The sequence below is a fragment of the Limanda limanda genome, chromosome 22, assembly GCF_963576545.1.
Source record: "Limanda limanda chromosome 22, fLimLim1.1, whole genome shotgun sequence".
NCBI classification, from domain to species: domain Eukaryota; kingdom Metazoa; phylum Chordata; class Actinopteri; order Pleuronectiformes; family Pleuronectidae; genus Limanda; species Limanda limanda.
The window spans coordinates 16,941,120-16,964,077 of NC_083657.1; the positions used below are offsets into that span (position 1 = coordinate 16,941,120).

At 40.6% G+C, this 22,958-nt stretch overlaps 2 protein-coding genes across 2 annotated transcripts; one reads left to right on the forward strand and one right to left on the reverse strand.

Moving 5' to 3' along the window:
* Positions 1-4,157: 4,157 nt before the first annotated feature.
* ing2 (inhibitor of growth family, member 2) lies at positions 4,158-8,241 on the reverse strand. The gene is made up of 2 exons (XM_061066183.1): positions 7,993-8,241; positions 4,158-5,504 (listed from the first exon to the last, which is right to left on the reverse strand). The coding sequence occupies exons 1-2, from the start codon at positions 8,135-8,137 to the stop codon at positions 4,804-4,806; spliced, it is 846 nt and encodes a 281-aa protein (XP_060922166.1). The 5' UTR covers positions 8,138-8,241; the 3' UTR covers positions 4,158-4,803.
* Positions 8,242-11,865: 3,624 nt separating this feature from the next.
* cd68 (CD68 molecule) lies at positions 11,866-19,098 on the forward strand. Its single transcript, XM_061095633.1, has 6 exons — positions 11,866-11,988; positions 13,421-13,890; positions 14,156-14,275; positions 15,726-15,795; positions 16,212-16,385; positions 16,792-19,098. Exons 1-6 carry the CDS (start codon positions 11,940-11,942, stop codon positions 16,929-16,931), a joined length of 1,023 nt encoding a protein of 340 aa, XP_060951616.1. The 5' UTR covers positions 11,866-11,939; the 3' UTR covers positions 16,932-19,098.
* Positions 19,099-22,958: the final 3,860 nt, after the last annotated feature.

Sequence of the window (22,958 nt, forward strand, 5' to 3'; positions counted from 1 at the left end):
CCCTAATATTGCGATTTAATAAGCGATTTTCAGGTCCGTCGCCGGCACCGCAGTCACCAGCGAGATGAGCTCGCTCTGTGTGTCCGTCACGTCGGAGACTTGAGGCCCCTGTAGGTGATGCCGGCCTGCTCCGCTATCTTCGGGATCAGCGGAGTTTTGTTGTCCCGCGGTGTGGCTGCGGGTGAGGACGGCGGCCCGCTGCCCTACTCTCGTTCGCACGTTGCGATTAGGAAATCGCGTTGTGTCATATCGCGATTTTTTCGCAAATGCAATTAATCGTTCAGCCCTAAAATAAATGTGAGTCAGCAACAGCCAAGGTCTTCGTGGTTCGAGAAAATAGCCGTTGGATGTTTCTTGCAGACGATGCCCAGCAGTGAGATCAACACCAGCTCGACAGGCAAGAAGAGGGAGAAGAAGGAGCAGCTGACCAAATCTCAGAAGAGAAGAATCGTCAGCAGAACAGGTACCTGACATGGGACGAGAGGCCAGTAGGAGCTGACCTGATCTAGACAAGCATGGTGATACCAGATCAGACCAGATCCCAAAGCTGAACAGACTTAGACAGAGCGACACTTACTCAACAACACATAGAAATGAACATGGTTTTGTCCACATTTCCTTAAATTATACCTCAAACACACTTGCCTGGTTCACGATATGAGCTTCTAAAGACTGATGTCCTTTTCTCATGAAGCATAAGTTAAACCTCAAGCTAATCTGTAATCATAATTTAACTTTCAATTGGTTTTTAAGCCAATATTTTTTTACATGAAGTTGTCTTATTGTATCTATGACCTATGATCACATCCCATTTTTGTGCTTTTAGATCACAAGGGAGAACTGCCAAGAGGCTGGAACTGGTTCGACGTTATCAAAGTAGGTGCATCTTACCTTTTCTCCACTAGATTGTGCTAATACTCAACTTTTAAAACAAAATACCTGACTCGTGATGTTTTGTCTTTTCTCCCTGGTCATTGCAACATCCTTCCACCAGCATGTAAGTAAAAAACCACGTCAGCTTAAAATGCACTGAGGCAAATCACTGACACAGACCAGAGTGACACACAGTTTCTTTTTGCTTTTGTGTTGCAGTTGAGTAGAACGGGAGGAAAAGATGACGACCAGGTGTGAGTGCAGTGATCTGGTGGCGCTTCACACGAGAAGCTGCAGTGACTTGAGCAGGGCCATCACTGCAGCCTGTTGCTGTCCGGAAGCCTTCACATCCAAGCTCACCAACATTTTTTACACTCACAATGGCTGCGTCCACCTGACTACCACAGCAGGCTGGCCGATGGTGGACACACACATACACATTTATTCAGCTAAACTGAGACTTTGAGGTGGGATTCATCAGAAGACCTCGCCGTGTTTTTCTGTGTTTGTGGTGTTTGTGTAAAGCAGCGACGTGAAGAGGAACGCCCCGGGTTCTGTTCATTTTAGCCGCCAGATGTTCCACTCCATCATCCATCAGGGTGGAGTGTGCTTGAGATAGATGCTGTCACTGCCATGTTGTCGTTCGCCGATGTTAGGCCCGGCTGTCAGGCGCTGAGCTGTGAGTGTTGGATTGTGGTTTTTAGTGCACGTGTCAAAGTGTCAAGTAGCATCCTGCTGTTCATCTGACGTACCATGTGAGTTTGTGAAAGCAGAGAGATTTTTAAGACCTCGCAAAATGTTACTCCTGTTACTATTTCTTATTTTGGTAAATGTTTCATTTCCCCTATGAATTGAAAACCTTACATTTTTTATGTATAATTAAAATTACCTTTGGTCTGCTGCTCGTCTAATAGTATCATTTATCACTGCTTTCTATATATACATATGTATAATCTACTGATTATAGACAATTACTAGTTTGTCTTGCAGGAGTTTTATAGTCAGTCCTCGTACACTAGCACAGCCATCATGAGATGGTGTTGTACCCATCTCATGATACTTCTGGTCCAGGATGTTAATAGCTCTCATCCACACACTATGTAATATCTTTTTCATCTTTATAAAGAGATATCAGACGGTCGTTCACTAATCAGTGAAGTCCTTGTGAACTACTTTGTTAGCAGAATTCAGAAGAGTAGAGTCTATATCTTGCATTAAATGTCTATATTTATATTCGCAGCTTTAAGCTGCATCAAAGTGTATTCCAAAAACTCAACAATTAAGCAAGAATAAATTCTCCATTTTACTACCACGATGCATTATGGGATACAAATTAACATAGCAATAATAACAAATACTGCTATTTTGTTGATGTTTTCAGTTTAACACAGCATCTATTGCACTTCTGTCCGCCCTGGGAGACGGATACCTCACGTGAATCTATGTTCTTTTACCCTTATTTTTTACTTCTCTTGTTGAGGATTAAGGACAGATTATTCCTGCTGCAAATCTAAAATCAGACCAACCCTGATAAGGTTAAAGTATGGTGTAATTGAAGACTACTAACTATACGATGATACCAGTGGGGGATATGACACACACACAGGTTGATATGGCCCTGCTGTAGCTATAACACAATCTTTTCACATCACAGTTAAAATACAGAGATTATAATACCATGCTGCCATTGGTCTCCACTAGGATTCTGCTGACAAGAAAAAGGCACCAATGAATTGTGTGCTCAGTCTGGATGTGAAAATGGCCCTCACATGTATCTCTGTGCTCTGACAGACTGAGGGTGTGGGAGCCCTTCAGGTACAAACACTAAGAGCATCTGTGGCTATGTATGGGAACCTGCTGAAGAGCCCAGTCAGGTTGACGTGACAGGAGGAGGAGCAAGTCCTTCTGCTGTCGGGTGAAAAACAGAAGTGAGCATTAAAGGTTCCTGTGGAACGGGTTATCAGTGCTGTACTCATATGACTGAGGTGTGTGTGTGTGTGTGTGTCTTTACACACACACACCTCAGTTTGTCTTCACACTCTGCTGCTAAAAAACAACTGTTTCCTCAAGACTCTTTCATATCAAGGTGTTATACCAGAGCATGTTTTCACACATCCAAGTAAATACATTGAGCAGAGTGCCTGTGAACAAAATCCTTCCACTAAGTTTTAAGGTAATCCAGTAGCTTTGACTAAATCCTGTGAACTAACAAATAAACAGCGGTGAAAACCTCATTGCTGAAAGTAAAGATCAATCTAACTTCTTTAGGAAACATGTTTATTTCCATTGTCATATCATACGCAGCAGAAGGTGTCATCTTAAGTAACAGTAACATCTTATGCGTCCTGTCCGTGCTCTGCCTGGATGCACAGAAGGTTTCTGTCCTGCTCGGCCTCGGCCCCCACCTTGTCAGGGGCAACATCTGGGACCGTCGACTCAGCACCTCAAGTCTCCAAGGACGGAGACCTGTTTGGAGAGTCCAGCAGCAGTGAGGAAGAAGTGGAGGATCATAGGACACACTTTAAAGACAGTATCCTCCTGCTCACGATGACAAGAATGGAATATGTCACATTATCCTACATAAACTGAGACCTGAATATAATTACTTTTCAGGGACGAGTGTAATTAGTACTAGTTTTGAGACCAACACAACTCAGAGCCGTTTGGACAGTAGGGCATTAGCAACTTATTAGACAAAACCGCAGAGCTCAAATGCACCACTTGAAGAAGGCATTCAAACTAATATACCTCTTTTACACCAAAGTTAGCAGGTATACACAGGTAAGATACCCTGGGGAGTCATGTTTGAATGTGCCAGCAAACGTGTCCGAAGTGGGGAAACGACACACAACAGAAGAAAGTCCAGTGGAGACCGGTGACAATGTTAAGGCGGTTACACTTTTTTTGTACCTTTTACTTCAGTCCCTTTCAAAGTCAAAAGGCAACTGAACCATTTTGGATTGCTGCTTGAAGAGAGACAGGTGGCATTTGTGGAAGAGGGGACAGAGACAGAAGATTCACTGCCTCTACAGCCAGGCGGCATTTTCCAATGACACTGGTCCTTTGGTGGAACTGCTTGCCCAAGCTTGGTAATTAAAAAAAAATTAAAAAACACAGAATCAGAAAAGGCATTATATGATGCTTGGGTACGTCTCTTCAGTTTCATTGAATAGTTACGGAGATATTTCACTCGTCCCAGGTGTTTTCTATTGCCGCAGCACTAATTCAGCCTGTCGAGAAACCTCGTCAGCCTCACACTGAAGAAAACAGAGCAGGTACCTAAATGACAATACTTTGTTTTAATGAATATAAAAAGAAATGTACACAATAGTGATAGTGAACCAGCGAAAACGTTCAGTCCATCAAACATGACCTTCTATTCCAGTGTCCCATCAACAATCATCTCCTCAATTAAATATCAATCTCTTACATATTACATGTGAAAGTTATTCTCTAGACGGCATTGTTTTATAAAGACACGCAGATTTCAAACAATTGAGTATTATTAAGAAAGTTAAAAATAAAGAAATTACAATTTGTTTGGCCGAAATATAACAATAAAATAATGATCGTTAACAGGAATACCTTATATTTTATTAGGACCTTGACCAGAATGAAAGGGATACTAAAACAAAGATGTCAAAATAAAACATTTAAGTCCCACAAATAAACAAAACATGTTGGCAGCTTCAAGCTCATGATCATTGCAGCAGCTGGACATCCTACAGACAACAGCACAGTTATTGCCAGTGGAAACAATCAGTGATGGAACAGCACGAGTTCAATCACAACTGGTCCTTGATTCATAATAAGCGCTGCTACTAATGGTGTTCGATTGTGCTCTTACAACATCACAATTACTGTCATCGACTACGACCAACAGTTCTAACCCTCAACTTGAGGACGTCTTCAAGATCAAGATCAAAGTCACTACCTGGACCTGCGGTCTTTTCTGTTCTTGTCTAAGCTTTTGTCCATTGTCTTTTCATTGTCCCCTCTGCATTTGGGGCAGTACCATTTGCCCTTGGGCTTGTAGGTCAGCCCCACGCAAGAGAAGTGGAACCACTCGATAGGGCACTGGTCATTGTCGCAGCCAATCATCTCACCGTAAGACACTTGCTCACAGAGACAATAGGTGGGCTCATTAGGGTCAATTGCGAATTCCACCGGCGAGGCGTCCCGGTCCTGTTTGGACTTGCGCTTCTTCTTCTTTGCAGACTTGGACTTCTTCTCACGGGGAGGCGGGACGGACAGCTCCTCCAGGGGGTCGTCCACCAGAGAGCCGTTGGCCGACGGGTGGCTGGAGTCACGGCTCTCGCTGTTGCGCTGGCGTCGCGGGCGCCGGGTGGAGGAACGCTCCGGGGCCGGGGGCTCTTGGACACTGGAACGCCGCTCGGTGGGGACCCGCTCCGCCTCGCTGGGCTCCTGGAAGCACAGGGAATGAGAGTCCATTTGGCGGGAGCGGTTCTCCACCAGCTCCGTCATCTGGGTCACCACGTGGATTTTCTCGTCCCCCAGCTCCTGGCTGAGGATGAGCGCCCGCTGCAGCTGGATCTGCAGGCGCTTTCTCTGAGCCGCATCCTGCTCCGCTTTGTACTTCTCAAATACTTCATCCACCTCCTTCAGCACGTCTGCAAGGGACAGAAGACAAAGACCAATGAATGGAACGGAGTGTAAAAATGTGATCATTTCATTAATCAGTCTTAGCTGCTCTGGTTTTTGTCATTACTATTTGTAAAACTTTTGTAAATTCGTCCAAAAACAAAATGCCTTCTCTGCTATAACCATATACCATAATAATCAAAACATGGCCATTTTATTTGAATATTACAATACTGATAAAAACATTACAATAGGAAAGAAAAATACAACAATATGGATTCAAACAAAAGATGCTTCAGCCTCAGAACATCTGGTTGAATCTGACACTTCTTGACTCCTATGTTCTGAGCTGGATTTCTCCTGAACAATCATTACTTTATTAGGACCACCATTTTAACATTTGGAATTCCTCAATGTACTCTATACTGGCCTCAGTACGTTGTGTGATGGATTTAACCAGATGCTGGAAACTTTCCTCTTGAGATTCTGCTTCATGTTTGTTTGCGGTTCCTGTTCTACCACATTTCAGAGGTTCTACTGGGTTCACAGCTGGTGACTGTGGCCGTCATGGAAGAGAAAGGGAAGAACGAGAGCTAAGCTGTAATTCCTTTTGGAGCACTAGTCCTGCCCTCTGCAGGACACCATCACAGCAACTTCAGCGACCGACTGATCCACCCAAAGTGTCTGAAGGACATGTATCACAGGTCGCTCCTTCCTGCAGCTGTAAGACTGTACAACAACCTCTTCTCCCACTGGACCACACACACACCAATTATGGGACTGCACTGTAAACTCAAGTTCAACTCATCTATATTTTATTGATATTCAACTTGATATTTTGACTGTTTTTACCTTTTTCTTTTCACCTTTTCTTTTACTTTCTCATATTACTGCTTTTATGTGCCATAGCTCTACATTTATTGTGCACACTACCTTGTTTCCCTACCACCTGAACTTGGCTGTCTGGCCTCCTTGTCACATTGTGTCCTGCTGCTTGTCGTTTCTCTACTATTTACTTTTCTTGCTTTGCTGTCAACGCCCTTTGTAAGCAGTTTTTTAAAAGTTGTACATAAATTAATATCGCCTCAATATTACTTCAGCTGGTGTCTATTTTGATACTGCTCTCTTTGCTGCTGCACCACAGCGAATGTCCCCTTTGTCGGACCAATAACAGACCTCACCTTGTCATATGTTTGGCTGACAGGAGCGTGCACCAGTCATCAGGTGTAGAGGACTTCCGGATAAAGTGCTCCCTCGCATTGTTTTATACGGTTTTTGCGCGGACATTTTAAACCTAAGTCGAGGTGGAGCAGGAGCTGGACGTATTGGAGGAGGGCTGAGCTGCAGTGAGGTCCTCGACACCGGAAGTGGCGTCAGTGTGGCGTAAGAAGGGGGGTTGCCTTGGAGAGGAGCTCTCCGGCTCTGCGGCTCACACTCGACGGGGCACGGTGGTCGGGCGCACGTCGCACCAGCCCGAGGTGGGCGATCGAACTCGAAAACGATCCGCAGCTAAAAGCGTGTTCACGTGATCGACGTATTGTGATCACCTACGGATGTAGTGGTGTTCGCGAGACTTGTCGGGAGCGGAAGCTGCTGCTGCTGCTCGTCACTCTGCGTCGACATGAAGCAACAATGAGACTTATGTTGTTGCTTTTGTTAACAAACGTCTGCACGCTTAACAACATTGACTTCGCTAATAAACCCGCATCCGCTAAATGTGTCGCGAATATCTCGCAGACAACCGGGCGGAAGTTGACAGGTAACCGGGGGGCTTTTCTCCGTGTGCAGAATGCAACACCAGCTTACGTTTAAAAACATGGCCAGTGTGTGGAAACCATGGTCGTTCGGGCATGTGCACACGTCAATGAGCAGAATTCACCATCGCCTGCACATCTTCGTCCCACGTCGGCTGCTTCGGCGTTCATCACACACACCAAGCAGCGCTCGTTTCAAATAAACCACCCGAGTTTGCTCGTTGTTTTATGGGCATTCACAGCGCAACCCTCCGCGGAAACGCTATGGTGGGCGGCAGTGTTGTGCGGTGTGTTCCTTTTGAAAAAGTTCACGTTTGACTGTAACGCGGGGCTGGGTTTTGGATTAAATCGGCGCCGAATGTGTGACCGGACAACGAGTAGTCATGGGAGATGGGTTTCAGGTCGCGGGACACGCGAAGGGTAGCTGGGAGAATGGAGGATTCTATTCGGAGTTTTTTTCTCAATGAGTTTGGCGTCACACACACACACACATAGGACGGAGTGTCTCCTGGCTATGCTAACTGTCGGACGGCTTGTTTTATTTTACATCCCAACGATCCACGTCCTGTCACCTCGGGTCTGTCGAGGTAAACGTGAACAAGGGACGCTCGGTTGTTTTTGTTTCTGGGGAAAATGGGAACAGAAGCCCCGCGCCCGTTCCACCATTTCAGCCCATCATCATCATCCTCATCTGGCGTTTCAGGTTCCCCGGTTGTAAACAACGCACGATATTAACAAAACAAGAAGGGTCCAAGCACAATACCTTGATACTTTGCATCGATCTCTCGGAGCAGGGAAACATTTCTTTGTATGTCCAGAGGTAGGGACTCCACACATTCCAGATAATCCTCCACATAGTTGACCAGTTGTTGCGACTTGTCGATGCCCGGGTGGTGGTGGCCTAACATCGCCCCAGCGACGCATAGAGCCACCGAGCGAGTGTGGAGCGAATTGTGTTCAAATACAGTTGCGATCAAAATGCTTGGCGACTTTGCAGCTTGTAGGGCAGTTCACTTCAAACAAAACTCCGGCCGCTGCGCATGCGCCAGTGTTTCCCTTTTATGGCAGCGTACAGTTTCCTCTTGTCTGGCGTCATCGGAGGCGGGGCCAGGGGGGATTTGCGACACCGTGATTGGTAGAGAGCCACCTCATTATCATACGGTTTTCCCGGGAAATTAAACCAATGGGGAGGTCCAAAACACTGATAGATAGAGAGATAGATAGATAGATACTGTAGATCGACAGAGAGAGTGATAGATAGATAGACAGTTATGCCCCCCCCCCAACACACACACACTCAGAGTTAAAGTGCTACATAAAGTTTGGAAATGATAAGGTATATATAGATAGATAGATAGATAGATCATCATTCATCATCAATTACTCATAGGAAGTCAAAGATAGAGGATGTTAAATTAAATTAATTAAATTTAAAACGAAACAAAAGATGACTGAAATGTTGAAATAATAGCATAAAATTAAAACCTGGAGATGATTGAGCCATTAAAATAATTATAAAATTTAATAAATAAATGTGCAAGGGGCTATTATATGCAGGTAGAAGTAGATACAGTTTTCTGGCATGAGAGCTTTTATATCTAATATACTTGTTGAGAAGAGAAAATTGTCTATTTAAGTTTGAGATGATCTTATGATGATGATGATAATGGTCTTGTGAACAAGACATGCAATATGCTTGTCATGGGCAAAACGATTTCAAGTCTGTCAGGAATATGGTTTTCCTGTTCTTGTTTTACTTCCTGGTTTTTCTGCCTGTGTGGGGTTTTCTGCTTGTGTGTGCTGTAGGCTGGGAGTGGCTTGCTGTTAACTCTCCTGCCAGTCTCACTGAGCTGCAAATCCTTGTTAACCCATATAAACACTTGAACCAACATCTCTGGTTTTAGTTTACTTTGCTTGTCTGCCTGAAACAAACTTCTGTTGTCTTTTATCTGTGCTTATGATCCCCTTCCCATCAACTGGATTTAGACTCTAAATAATGAGCAGTTTGAAGCATCTTCACTGTCACTTGAGAGTCCATCCACACTTCACAAATCTTAACTAGGAAGTGACACAGCAGCGCATGCTTCAGTTAAGGCCCAACAGTCCCCTTAAATTAAATCAAGATTCCTCAAATTTCACACATATAGTATGCATCATCTTGCTGAATGTAACTTTTTTCTTTTTTCATCAAGATCCATGAATTATCCCTGTGGGGAAATGGTGAAAGTTATGAAAAGCAAAATGCAATCACACAATTTTACAGAAAGTGAGAAAAAAGATCCAGGAGCCACCCCCCTGATCCGCATCCTTCCAAAATCAGTCCAGTAATTTCCAAGGTGTAGGTTACACCTTTTAAAGAATCACCAGCTCTCGTCATGGCGTCCACAAGATTAAAGGCCCTTATGAATGTGACGTTTTCTCTCATCAACTGTGAATGTTACGAAATGAATCAGCATGTTAAGGCTTTGAGGCCTGTCAAAATTTAAAATATGAACCTGTTTTACTGTGATGTTTACATATATTTTGAATTTACAGACTTTGAAAACATCTGCTGACATCTAAAACATCTGCTGACATCTAAAAAGATCTGCTGACATCATGTGCTATACACTGGATCACAGGGTTGAGGCGAGGATACTCCTGACTATGACAACACAAGTTCCTCCTCGATGGCCATTTATAAGAATAAGCTGATTTCCCAAATGCAGCGCCGCAAAATGGTATAACCGGCCTTAAATACCCTTGACAATCTAAAAGAAATCACTGAGCGAATCATTCAAAAGTTTGTCAACGAGACACAAATTAGCAAATAATTTATACTGTCAGAGTTCAATAAATATACATTTCTCCAAAACCCTACAGAGACAAAGCCTTTTTAAAAAAATGTTTGTTTGATTGGGGACTCATTTCTTCTGGTTGATTCACCAGCCTGTCCCCAACATGTTATATCGTAACACAAATGAGAAAGAATCATAGCATGCAATAAATACCTCTACAATTAGTTAAGTTGTAGTGGGCAGTCCACTAACCATAGGGTCAATGTTTCAATCCCAGTCTCCCCCATTCTGTGCGGCGAAGTGTCCTTGGGCAAGGTACTGAGCCCCATTTACCCATGACAGTTTGTGACTGATGTGCGAAAGAGAAAGTGCTGCACATATATGCACTGCGTGAATGGGTAAATGGCAAAACTTTAATGGAAAGTGCTTTGAGGGGTCATCAAGACTAGAAATGTGTTATATACAGATAATTGCAAGCTTAAGCTTTGATCCACTCAAATTAAGACTTCCGCCTAACAGTTCTCTGATGGAATAACTAAAATGGTAGCAACACAAAGTAAAACAGTGAAGGAATCAAAACTGAAACAACAGTTTGACACAGGTTGACACTGGGGTTACATGAATGAATCAAGCATTTGGTGTTTCAGTGGTGCACTTATAACAAATGGGTGTATTTCATGTGGGCTAAGTCATAGGGTTTTGTATGAGCTCTCAAAGTGGGATTTCCTTCAGTTATTACTGTTCACAGTGCTTTGTACGAGACCAAAGCCACTTCCAGCCAGATATGTGTTCGGCTGACCGTTGTTTCATGGTCATGATGATAAAATGTAGCACTGGACTGAACGGATTTTGTTTCATTCTCGTGGAAAATAGCATGTGACCTTTTCTCTCCAGTTAGAGTCAACACGTTCCTTCCCTCCTGCCACAGTGGTTTCGTTTCCTGAGTAATGATAAGTAGTCAAGAATCTTAATCACAAAAGAATCAACACCAGCACTTCCGGTTAGTGCTTTCAAAATACATTCACTGCAGTGATGTCCACAGCGACCCTCAATATACACAACTCATAATCCCTCATTCCAGACTATGGCATAAAAACTAGACTATGACATTTTTAACACTTATTATAATCCTCATAAACCAGTTAACTTCCACATTCGATCCATGAGACAAATCATTTGTTTGAGCATTATGCAATGAAAAACATAAATGGATCAAAATAATACCAATAATAATTGTTCACTTTTATTAAAATACGCGTGGTGTATTTTTGTGAATTTAATAGGACTTTAAACTTTCTTTATGAATGCAGACACCCCATCAAAGAAATATAAAAGTTTTAATTTCTGATTCACAATTTAAGAGAATTTACTAAGATATTGATCATATTAGGACACAAGGTCCCCCACCTCTCAAGTCTCAACACCTTTACTCATTCGACCATTAAGGACCACTTTTAAATATTACAGTCAATGAATTTGCCACAGATATGTGGAAAAGTGTTGATGTCAGGTCAGTGCACCAAACTTCATTTACCCAGATATTCCTATATATTGAATAAGAGACATTAATTTGTAGACAAAAATATTTCACATTCCAAATGATCACATTGATTCCTGAAAAATTAAAGTTCAAATATTATTCACTGCCATAACATGAGCATGACAAGTAGTAAAGAAGAGATAAATTACTTTTTAATTCAGAAAATGTTATTTGCGAACGTTTCTAACATGAACATCGCCTGGTAGCCTGCACGTTGGGTTTCTTCTTTGCAGAGTAGACGTGCTTTTATTTTTACGGGGTTTCCTGTGGTGTTCTCGGTGCCTGTCTCTTAAACCTTGACACTCTTGCTCGTACAGCTCAGTTGCTTCACAGTGTCAGTGTCACAAGTTCAGCAGGAATCTTCGGTCCGTCAGTCCGTCAGCACCTGTCACCATGAACAGAGCAGTTGTTTTCGTGTTTGTCGCCTGCTGTGCGCTCTCAGGTAAGACATTGTTTTTTATCAACATTTCACTTCAGGCATTGTGCAAAAGTTAGAAATGCTCCAGGACCTCGCTATGTGTAGTTAATAAAACGTTTATTTCACCTCAAAACCTGGACCCTCGCAGTGATATAATGCTGCATTCATGCTCGAATTGCTCCGGTTTAAATGGGGTTATCAAAAAGTCTATTGCTTGTATAAATGAGGTGTGACGTGGTTTTATGAGACCTGAATGCGACTTCCTGGATTGTTTAGGGAAGAGACATGTCCGCACTCTTTCTGTGGAGTTACAGGTCTGAGTCACATGTCTGCTTACTTTTTTTTTTGTTTTTGAGAGAGAGAGAGAGAGAGAGAGAGAGAGAGAGAGAGAGAGAGAGAGAGAGAGAGAGAGAGAGAGAGAGGCAGGCCAGGATGAATCTGTAACTTTCTTTGAATCCTAACACCAGAGTTGGGTTATTCACGTGCAATTAAGTGAAATGAATGACGCTAAAATAAGTCCTATGTTATAATCAAGTGCTATTATTCTGAATGTGCGCTCACTGTGGTTGGCTGTTTACTTAATGTTGACCTTACAAATGGGTAATGAAACTGCAGATAAGGTTTGTACTGAAAAAAAACCCAACAGTGTCATAAATGTGCGGCAGAGTGTACTAACATAGATATGGCAGCATCAGCTGGCGTTAACATGAACTGCAGTCAGGTAAAACTAGGTCAGACTGGTAATTTGACTGTTTGACAGATGGAGTTGCTCGTAGTTCAAACATCAGCCGTTTTTGTCAACAAACATTGAAGATTTACTTTACAAGGACTAATGCTATATTAACAATGGATTGTGTACCTCATATGAAAAGGTTCAATTGTATCGACAAACTCTGCCGTTCCACTTTGTTATTTTGTCTCTCAGCTTGTTTTAGCTAATTTCTCTGGTTTAAAAGCCCAGAAACGTTTATGCAAGAAAGCTTCAATGAACCCACTCTATGGTAACTGCCCCGCACCAAGCAGCAGATAGACAATGACTATCACCAGTTTGTGAAGAACATCTGGCAAATGAAGAAGCAAGTGATGTTATTCATAAGTTGGTAGAGATCGAAATAAGGATAAAAGTAAAAAATACGGACTAACATTCGTCATGTGGAACAACTCCAAAATGATTTTCTAAAACTAACCATAACGTTACCATAACATCTCTTAAGCCGACACTCTGCCAGATGTATTATTTTTTCCACTGTTTTAGTTTCCAAAAATACCTCAACCTTACTATGGAAAGTGCCTTGAGATAATGTATGATAATTCGGTTATATACAAATTAAACTAAATTGTATTGATCAATTTATTCAAGAAGATCATTAAGTTGGGAGGTGCTATATATATATATATATATATATGTGTACATTTAAATGGATTTGTTTCATTCTCCCTGTCATTTGGATTTAAGCACTGTCATTGGCTCAAGATGAACAGCCATCCCATCCTTCTGGAACTGTGATCCCTGCAAAGGAATTTACAGAAATTTCCCCAACCACAACCACCACCCCCAAGACTACAGCCACCACCGCCAAGACTACAACCACCACCGCCAAGACTACAACCACGACCCCGAAGACAACCACCACCACTGCCAAGACTACAACCACCACCCCGAAGACAACCACCACCACCACCGCCAAGACTACAACCACCACCGCCAAGACTACAACCACCACCCCGAAAACAACCACCACCACCACTGCCAAGACTACAACCACCACCGCCAAGACTACAACCACCGCCAAGACTACAGCTCCTCCTCCTGAACCTACTCCCTCTACCAACTTGACTGCAGGAAACTACAGCCTAAAGACCGACAAAAACGTGACTTGCCTGATGGCTCATATGTCATTGCAGATCCGAGTGGCAAGACCAAAGGTACGTTTCATTTGTCACAACTACAATGCCAACAACCATAGTCCAAAAAGGTCAAGCCAATGTTGTGGCAGATTTTAATCAAAAAAATCCTTAAACGTATTATCATGCCATTTAGGAGTCGTTGACTCAGCTTTTAGCAATGCATGTTTTGATTTCCTCCTTGTGGTGGGTAATAATGGAAAGAGTAATTGTCTCATCTTCTTGTCGCAAGACATTTCCGTAACAAGGTGGTCATCTAACTGATTTCTCTCTATTTGTCTCTCAGCTCAATGGAACCTTCATTGTTCAGCCAAAGAAGACCAAAGCTGCCGGATTTTGTAAGGGAACCACGGCCAACCTTACCCTTGAATTCAAGGAGGGCTACATCACCTTCATGTTCAACAAGGTAATTTCCAGGATTTGGCAAAAATACGTCATCATAATGTTGTTTTAAGCGAGGCAATGAGGTCAGCCCTTGATTTAACTAAACGCCTAACTTATCTTTGACCTACTACGATTTGACATTTAAATAGAGCAATTAAATAGTGCAACATCAGCAGAATTGATCCATTTGGTCTTTTGACGAATAACAAAATAGCTTAACTTGAAACTTTGTGGAGGAAGTGGAATCAGAAACAACTGTAAAAAAGGGAACTATGGTTGACAGGAATGTTCAAAGAACACATGACATGTGACAATGAACAATGCGGGTGTGATTCATTTTGCGGTTTTCTGCATGACGGTCCAGAATAACAGGTTTGAATGTGATAGGTACTTGGCAAAGTATTTCTTCACAGTGCCAGTGTCAAACTCATTGTAGAAGCCAAGTAAAACTATATCAAGAAATATTTGTCTCTCATACAGTAACCCGGCTAGTGCAGTAAGTAAAGTAAGTCAACTATGGGTTAGGGTTGTAAAGTATTTTTACTGAATATTAATTCATTGTCATATTGTGATAATCATCATGTTCCATTATTGTGAGTTATTTTCTTGATTGATCATCAAATGTACAAAATATACAAAAGGTCAAAATTTTGCAAAAATATTCTGCAATATATTGGACTTTAAAAAAATACATTGCTGGAAAATGTATAAACAATGACACCATCAATTTCCCATTCCACAATTTATTGATATCAGAATTTTTCCAACTCCATTTGCCCTGACCAGGATTGGTCTTAAGTGTTTGGATAACATATAGCCAAATTACATGGTCTTGGAAAAGAGATTCATGTAGTTATATTAGAAACCTGAGAATAATGAATGTAATTACCTTTGTCATCTTTTTGTGACATATTAAACTTAGTAGCTTTAATAGCATTAAAAAACATCTACTTGAAAGCAAACAATTTCTTGACATTGTTAGCTTCTTGATGCTTGTCCTTTCAGCTTTCAGTTTAAAAATGTAATAAATAATTGAAAAATATTCAGCGAAATTCATGGCCATTTCACTGTCAACAATCACAGCACAGTTAAGGGAAGCAGATCATCACCTAAATAGGGTAGAACTCATATAACCTTTACACATTGTACCTGTGCTGCCAAATTCCCTTTTTCAAAAAGCAATTTCTCAATGGCGCGCAATGAATCAGAGGCTGATTCCGATGGAGGCTGCGTTCAAAGACCAAGTAGAGCAGTCTCTGTTGCTGAGTTACCTCAAATTCCAGCGCCATACGTTGACTTAACAGATGTATCTATCGTTTTTGATCCATTAAGGATTCAATCGAACATTCTGGCTATCAGTGTAGCATCCAGGACAATGTAGCCTGCTAACATTCTCAATCATGCTCATTGTTCATTGAAATTGAAACCAATGTCTCACATAAATTCTGTCCTACTCTCTTATATTTCCTCAGAGCTCTGCCAACAATACTGCCTATGTGAATTATCTGTCTTTCGACATCTCCTACCCCTTCAGCAAAGGAGGTAAGTTGTGTTGTATATCAGTCTCTGCATGTGTTTTACTGCCTTTTACTGATTAAACTTTCGACTCTGCGAAATGGGTCACTGCATGTGCACTGATATTTCAGCCGCAGGTGGATGTTGTGGAAGACTGGCAAAGATTAGCAGAGACAAGAAGCATTAAAGAGGGAACAACTTCCTTGTTTGGGTGTTTCTTCTGCTTTGTGTAGAAATTATCTGGGGAGTTACTGGAAAGTGTGTTGGTGGTAACAACCGACCTACTTTTAGTGCAATGCAGTCTAACAAGTTTGTGTCCATATCTGATCATCATTATTTGTTTTTAAGATCATGGCATGATGTCCTGGAAGCACCTGAGCTTTGTTTTTACGTGTGTTGTATTAATAAATGTGACTTGACTTTGCTTTGTTTGACTGTTGCAGCTTTGGACCGGTACCAGGCCAAGAACAACTCAGTGAGTCTCTTCTCCGCAAAGGTTGGACACTCCTACTCCTGCAAGGCTGAATCAATTTACATGGGGAACGGACTGTACCTGGTAGTCGATGAGGACCGGCTGCAGGCCTTCAATCTGACCGAGGCCAATGAGTTTGGCGCCAGTAAGTGTCTTCATATACAAGAATCAATAACGAAGAATTTCTTTCTAAATGAGAGTTTCTCATTAATACATGTAGCTTTACATTAAACGCTTGTTAGATCCATTAAAAGAAGAAAAACAGTACTGCTTGTACAATGTTACATAATATCACAATACGAAAGTACTCTGCTACAAGAAGTGAAGCAAATTGATTTTCACCTGATTGGATTTTAGTTTGGCAAAAAGAATGTATTTTCAAACATGTATGAAAATAAAAATGTAATTGTTTCATTTTAAATAGTCACAGACATACATACTGTAGTAAAATATGCTTTGTGAACGTTTCAAATGGTGCAGGTGATTAATTACATTGATTTACTGAACTTTTACATAACTGGTCACGTGAAAAAATGTTCTTTTGTTTCCAGCTGATTTCTGCCGTGCGGACCAGCCTGATTACAGTGTTGCGATCGGCGTGGGAGTGACCTTGCTGGTGCTCATTATCATCGTGGTGGTGGCGTATATCCTGAGCCGCAGGAAGAGGGCCGATGGCTACCAGTCTCTGTGAGGTGGGGAGGGTCAGAGTGAGAAGAGGTCCCCCAGAGGGGATGCATGTTATAAATTAGTCAGGCTATGGGGTTCTTTCTCAGGGGCTGAAGCACTGAAAACGAACCTGTCCTGTCCTTTAATGCCTTTGTTTAACTATTTTACTATTCTGTACTGTCAATTATCTACAGTGCAAGTCCCTGTAGTGAGCCACCTTAAAGAGCTTCAGTATACAATCAATTAATACGTTGACTTATTTATAAAGCTGTTATAAATGAATTAATCGGAGTAACACTTAGAAGTTGTATCTAAGTCCAAAGTTAAAAAGAAATAAGAATAGAAAATCACTAAATTTTCTTATTAGTCATTCAATTCAAGAAAGGCATTAAAATATCTAATTTACGTATATGTTGGTCTTTCAAATTCTGTCTCACTTTTTATTAATATTCTGCTTCAACGTGTAGATTTGTTATCTATCCAATTTGAGGTGTTTCAGCAGAGTCTGACCCACAGAGCAGCAGAGATAGCTCTGATTGACCAGACTCATGCCAACACATAACCTGGCCTTGGACTTTAGATTGAAATGTGAGTTGACACCCTGTGTTATAACTTTCAACATTCATTTAAATCCCTAGAGCGTTATTAGTTGATAGTATAAGCAGACATGCAAGCATATCAAATAACAAAAAGTAACATAAAAAACAAATTGGTTATTTCATTTTGAAAATCATGTATTAAATCATTTTTAAAGTGACAAGAAAACAAAACAGGACAGTATATGTTTGCTACTTTGAGATTATTAATTCACAGTTTACTACTAATTTGATTAATTAAAAGCTTTTACTGTTTCTATTCCAGTGGGACACTTCAGACTACTTACCTATGGATAAGCCAATACAAAACTTTTGATCTCAACATGCCAGTAGACAGTTTTTATACGACAATTGTTTTGGCACAAATGTACAAGACAAATGACCAGAGAATATGATTCTCATCAAGTCGCTGACCCAGAATTTCGACAAAGGGACACTATAAACAGTGATACACATCCGTAAAAACTGACATCCTGTGTATTTGTGTAATAACTGACCAAAATGTCGCATCATAATCACTTCAGGTTGTGTTTTTTTATGATAGATAAGTCAGTGATGGTATTAAAAGATGGCCGGCTCTAAAATCTCCCCCTGGTGGTGATACCATAAAAATAGGGTGAGAGACTGACATTTGTGGTCAGAGCTGTGATGGTGGTGTCATGAAGTGAAATAGTCAGATTTGACCAACGGTTCTACTTCCACAAATGTTTTACTTCACTATGTGAGCATGGTGTCAAATGCTATGTTGTTTTAAAGATTCAAATCTCGTGTATTCTGCTATCCAGGGATTTTGTATTACAAAAGAAGGGAAGTTCACCAGTCTCTTACCTTACTGGTGATTATTCATGTGTTTGCATTATTAATCAGTACAAAGGGAAAATTAATAGGATGTTAGTAAGGGATTATTTCTATTTTATCAACATTAATTGCACTGATTGCTGTTCCAACCATTGTCTTTTTCATGTTATGTACCTGATGTTGTGTTTTCGTAGACATGTAAGGGTGTAGGTCAGTCTGATTGAATGTTTAATGGGCGCATACATTCATCAGATCTCAAGATCCCCTCTCTCCTTCCCCGTCAAGTCCACTCAGATTCACTTCACTGTCCTGGTGTAATGCACAAACTAAACTGGTTTTATAGGGAATACACTTATCCAATAAGGTAGCTCTGGTGAAAGTTGTTATATCAAAACCTGGACTAGAACTAGCTGCAAACATGGAAAGCATGAGGGGGAAATCAAAATATATTTTTTTATTTGTGTGAGCGGGCTTAAAAGTAGACCAGACCTCCCTTTTATGAAGAAACCCCCTTACTTGTCATATTATGATAAACATGTGAAGTGCTGAGAAATGACCGACTGGAATCAATCACTAGCCAATCACCAGCTGTGTCAGCGTTGACCGCCAGCTTCTGCAGTAGTTTGCCAGAGAGCAGGAGTGAGTGTAGTACAGCTGGAGTTCATCCAATCAGGTAATGCGGTGAAGTGAGGAAGTGAGGAGAAATGAGGGACCTCGCTGCATGTAAAGTTATCCAGTGTGTGAGCACTTTCGCCTGTTTGTAACTGCCTGTGCCAATAAAGTTTGATATATTCTGTGTGTGTGTGTGTGTGTGATCTTCATCTGTCTCTTCATATTCAAAACAATGCAACGATATACAAATTAACATATGTAGCTCCACCATTTCATCCAATGTTCCAGTGATGTTTATTTGATCTTTTAATTCTGCCAGCACCGGTACTTACAAGATAGTGAATATCCCTGTGAGCTGGTTTCATTTTGAAATGTTTTTATTTAGCTTTTAGGGACAGGTTTTATTCATGCTAATAATTATTAACCAAGGAATTTAAAAAATATATCTTCCCCCAACCCCAACGTTTCTCCAAACAACGATATACATACATTTAACTGATGAAACCACATTTAGTAGTAGATTTTAAAAGGACTTGGGGCCCATCCCAAGATTTTAATGCAATAAGCAGATTTGCATCTAGGTGACGCTCCTGATGGATGGCAGATATATTTCCTTATTAAAAAATAGATTATAATGTCAACATTAAATATCTGAAGACAGGCTGTGAGATCATATCCCTGCATGTTGTACACCAAGGTTATTCAACTTCAATAACAAGTGGGCCGAACAGGAAAAGCACTGACCCTCCGGAAAGAAATGGAGTAACACCACTGTGAAAAGAGAAATCCTGTAAGCCATTATAATGAGTAACTGACTCACATAACTATCAGTGAATCAATCAATCAAATTTGATTTGTATAGCCCATATTCATAAATCCCACTTTGTCTCATAGGGCTTTAACAAGGTGTGACATCCTCTGCCCTTAACCCTCAACAAGAGTAAGACAAAAATGACAAAAAAAAAACTTTTAACAGGGGTAAAAAGAACGTAGAAACTTCAGAGAGAGCCACACGTGAGGGATCCCTCTCCCAGGACAGACAGAAGTGCAATAGATGTCACATGTAAAGAAGAACATCAGAAAGATAAGGGTATTTGCAGTATTGATAATAATAATCACTTTGTAGCATAATGCAAGGTCAATGACTTGATGGATTATTGTCAGTAACGGTGGAGTGTCATAAATAACTTTTCACCATCCCTATCACAGCAAAGTAATTCTTATCTCATCAGTACATGTTACTAACTTCACCCCTTTCCCGGAGTTTCTGTGCCTTAGTGCCCGCAGATGCAGGGCCACAGCTGTGGCCGCACCATGGATTATGATTGTGGATCGCGCATCAGAGGTCACAATGGTGGATCCAGTTTGATGGATTCTGTATCGTGCCAGCTGATCGCAGTGATAATAGAGGATCCTTTGTCACGTTGGCATCGGATGATGGTGGACCACGACCAAGGCGACGGCTGATGATGGATCCGATGGATTAAGGACAGAGGACGTCACACCATGTTAAAGCCCTATGAGACGGATTGTGATTTGTGAAATAAAATTTGATTGATTGATAATTAGGACTTAGTTATGAAAGTTTCTCTTTATAATGACTTACAGGATCTATATTTCTTTCATCACAGTGGCGGAAATGGGCTTCCAGACCCGTCTCTCCATCTATGGGGTGCCGTTTGTCAAGCAGCTCACGCTGAAAATAACAGCAATATTTTGTCACATTTAGCTTCAAACCATGTTTAAAAAACTGGTGTGAATTTTTGAGAGTCACTTTTTTGCACATTTACAACAATGTTTGTCAACTTGGAGATATTTTAAATATTTAAATCCAAATGTTAAATGTAACACTTAAATGTTAAATGTTAAATCTAAATGCTAAATCTAAATCTAAATCTAAATGTTAAATCTAAGTCTAAATGTTAAATTTAAATCTAAATGTTAAATTTAAATCTAAATGTTAAATTTAAATTTAAATCTAAATGTTAAATCTAAATGTTAAATTTAAATCTAATTGTTACATTTAAATATAAATGTTAAATCTGAATCTAAATATAAATGTTAAATCTAAATGTTAAATCTAAATATAAATGTTAAATTTAAATCCAAATGTTTAATCTAAATGTTAAATTTAAATCTAAATGTTAAATTTAAATCTAAATGTTAAATCTAAATATAAATGTTAAATCTAAATGTTTCGGGTGAAACTAAATATTTAGCTAATATAAAAATTCAAATGCCGGTTACAGGAAGTAGTAACAAAATAAAAGCTCGAGGAAGTCATAGTGTGTTTATTACGGAGCCCCCCAGGGGACACGGGGGGAAATGAGGACAGCAAAATGACTTTTGCGAGATCCCGAGAAAGTTTAGGACAATGTACATCCGGGTATCTCATAATAATGACATATTAAGTCATTATTATGAGATACGGGTTGTGGGCGGGGCGCCACAGAGCAGGGAAGTCGAGGCTGAGCGACTGCGGGGACAGTCGCCCTACTCGCGGAAGTCGGCGACTGTGCTCGAAGTCGGCGACTGTGCTCGATACAGAGACATAACAGGATCGATCCATGTTTTCTGCTCCGTTCATTGTCTTAGCGATGTGCTGCCGCTGAATCATTATAATAAGCGCTGCTCCAGCATCAGAACAGACGCTCATTAAAAGTCCGGTCGCCCTGTGTGTGTGTCTGTGTCTGCTTCCGCCTCACTTCCCTTTGTCCCGCGCTCGCTTTACACTTTAACAATAAACACCAGCGCTGATCACAAGTTATTAGGACACCTACAGGACTGATGTTTACTTTGTGTTTGTTTGAGCTCATGAAACACATGTTTAAACACCGTGTGCACGTAGTCCCCCGCTCCACACAACACGAGCAGAACGTGACGCGCACAGTCAGGACTGACAGCGTTAAAGTGACGGAGCGATCCGAAGTCATGATCGGTCATCATCGGATAATAACTAAAAAATACATGTGATTATCAGTTTTAGTGAAGAGGAACAGAGACAAGCATACACCCCCCCAAACACACACACACACACACAAACGCACACAGCCCACACACACACACACACACAGTCTCCCATGACAGACCCTGCAGTCAGTATCTCATTATTATGAGATAGTATGAGATCATAACATCAGTCCTGTAGGTGTCCTAATAACTTGTGATCAGCGCTGGTGTTTATTGTTAAAGTGTAAAGTGAGCGGGGGACAGAGGGACGTGAGGCGGAAGCAGACACAGACACACACAGGACTTCGCTAAGACTTCCTCGAGCTTTTATTTTGTTACTACTTCCTGTAACCGGCATTTGAATTTGCATATTAGCTAAATATTTAGTTTCACCCGAAACATTTAGATTTAACATTTATATTTATATTTAGATTTAACATTTAGATTTAAATTTAACATTTAGATTTAAATTTAACATTTAGATTAAACATTTAGATTTAAATTTAGATCTAACATTTAGATTTAGATTTAACATTTAGATTTTACATTTATATTTAGATTCAGATTTAAAATTTAGATTTAAATTAAACAATTAGATTTAAATTTAACATTTAGATTTAACATTTAGATTTAACATTTAGATTTAAATTTAACATTTAGATTTAGATTTAACATTTAGATTTAAATTTAACATTTAGATTTAAATTTAACATTTAGATTTAGATTTAGCATTTAGATTTAACATTTAACATTTAAGTGTAACATTTAACATTTGGATTTAAATATTTAAAATATCTCTAAGTTGACAAATATTGTTGTAAATTACAAAATGTTGCTGTTATTTTCAGCGTGAGCTGCTTGACAAACGGCACCCCATATCCATCGGCATGTATTGATAATGAGTGGATTTCCGTTTTTGGGTGAACCATCTTGCACCAGGTTGAACATTAAGATGTGTTGCTCTGTGTGCTCCAGTGTGAAATGGCAGCATATTTTTTAGAAGCGACTTATCCTCTGCAGTCAGCCAATCACAGGGCTGCTTTCACAGCGCGGATAGGGGAAGTGTGCAGCAGCGAGTCATGTTGCAGTGACAGATG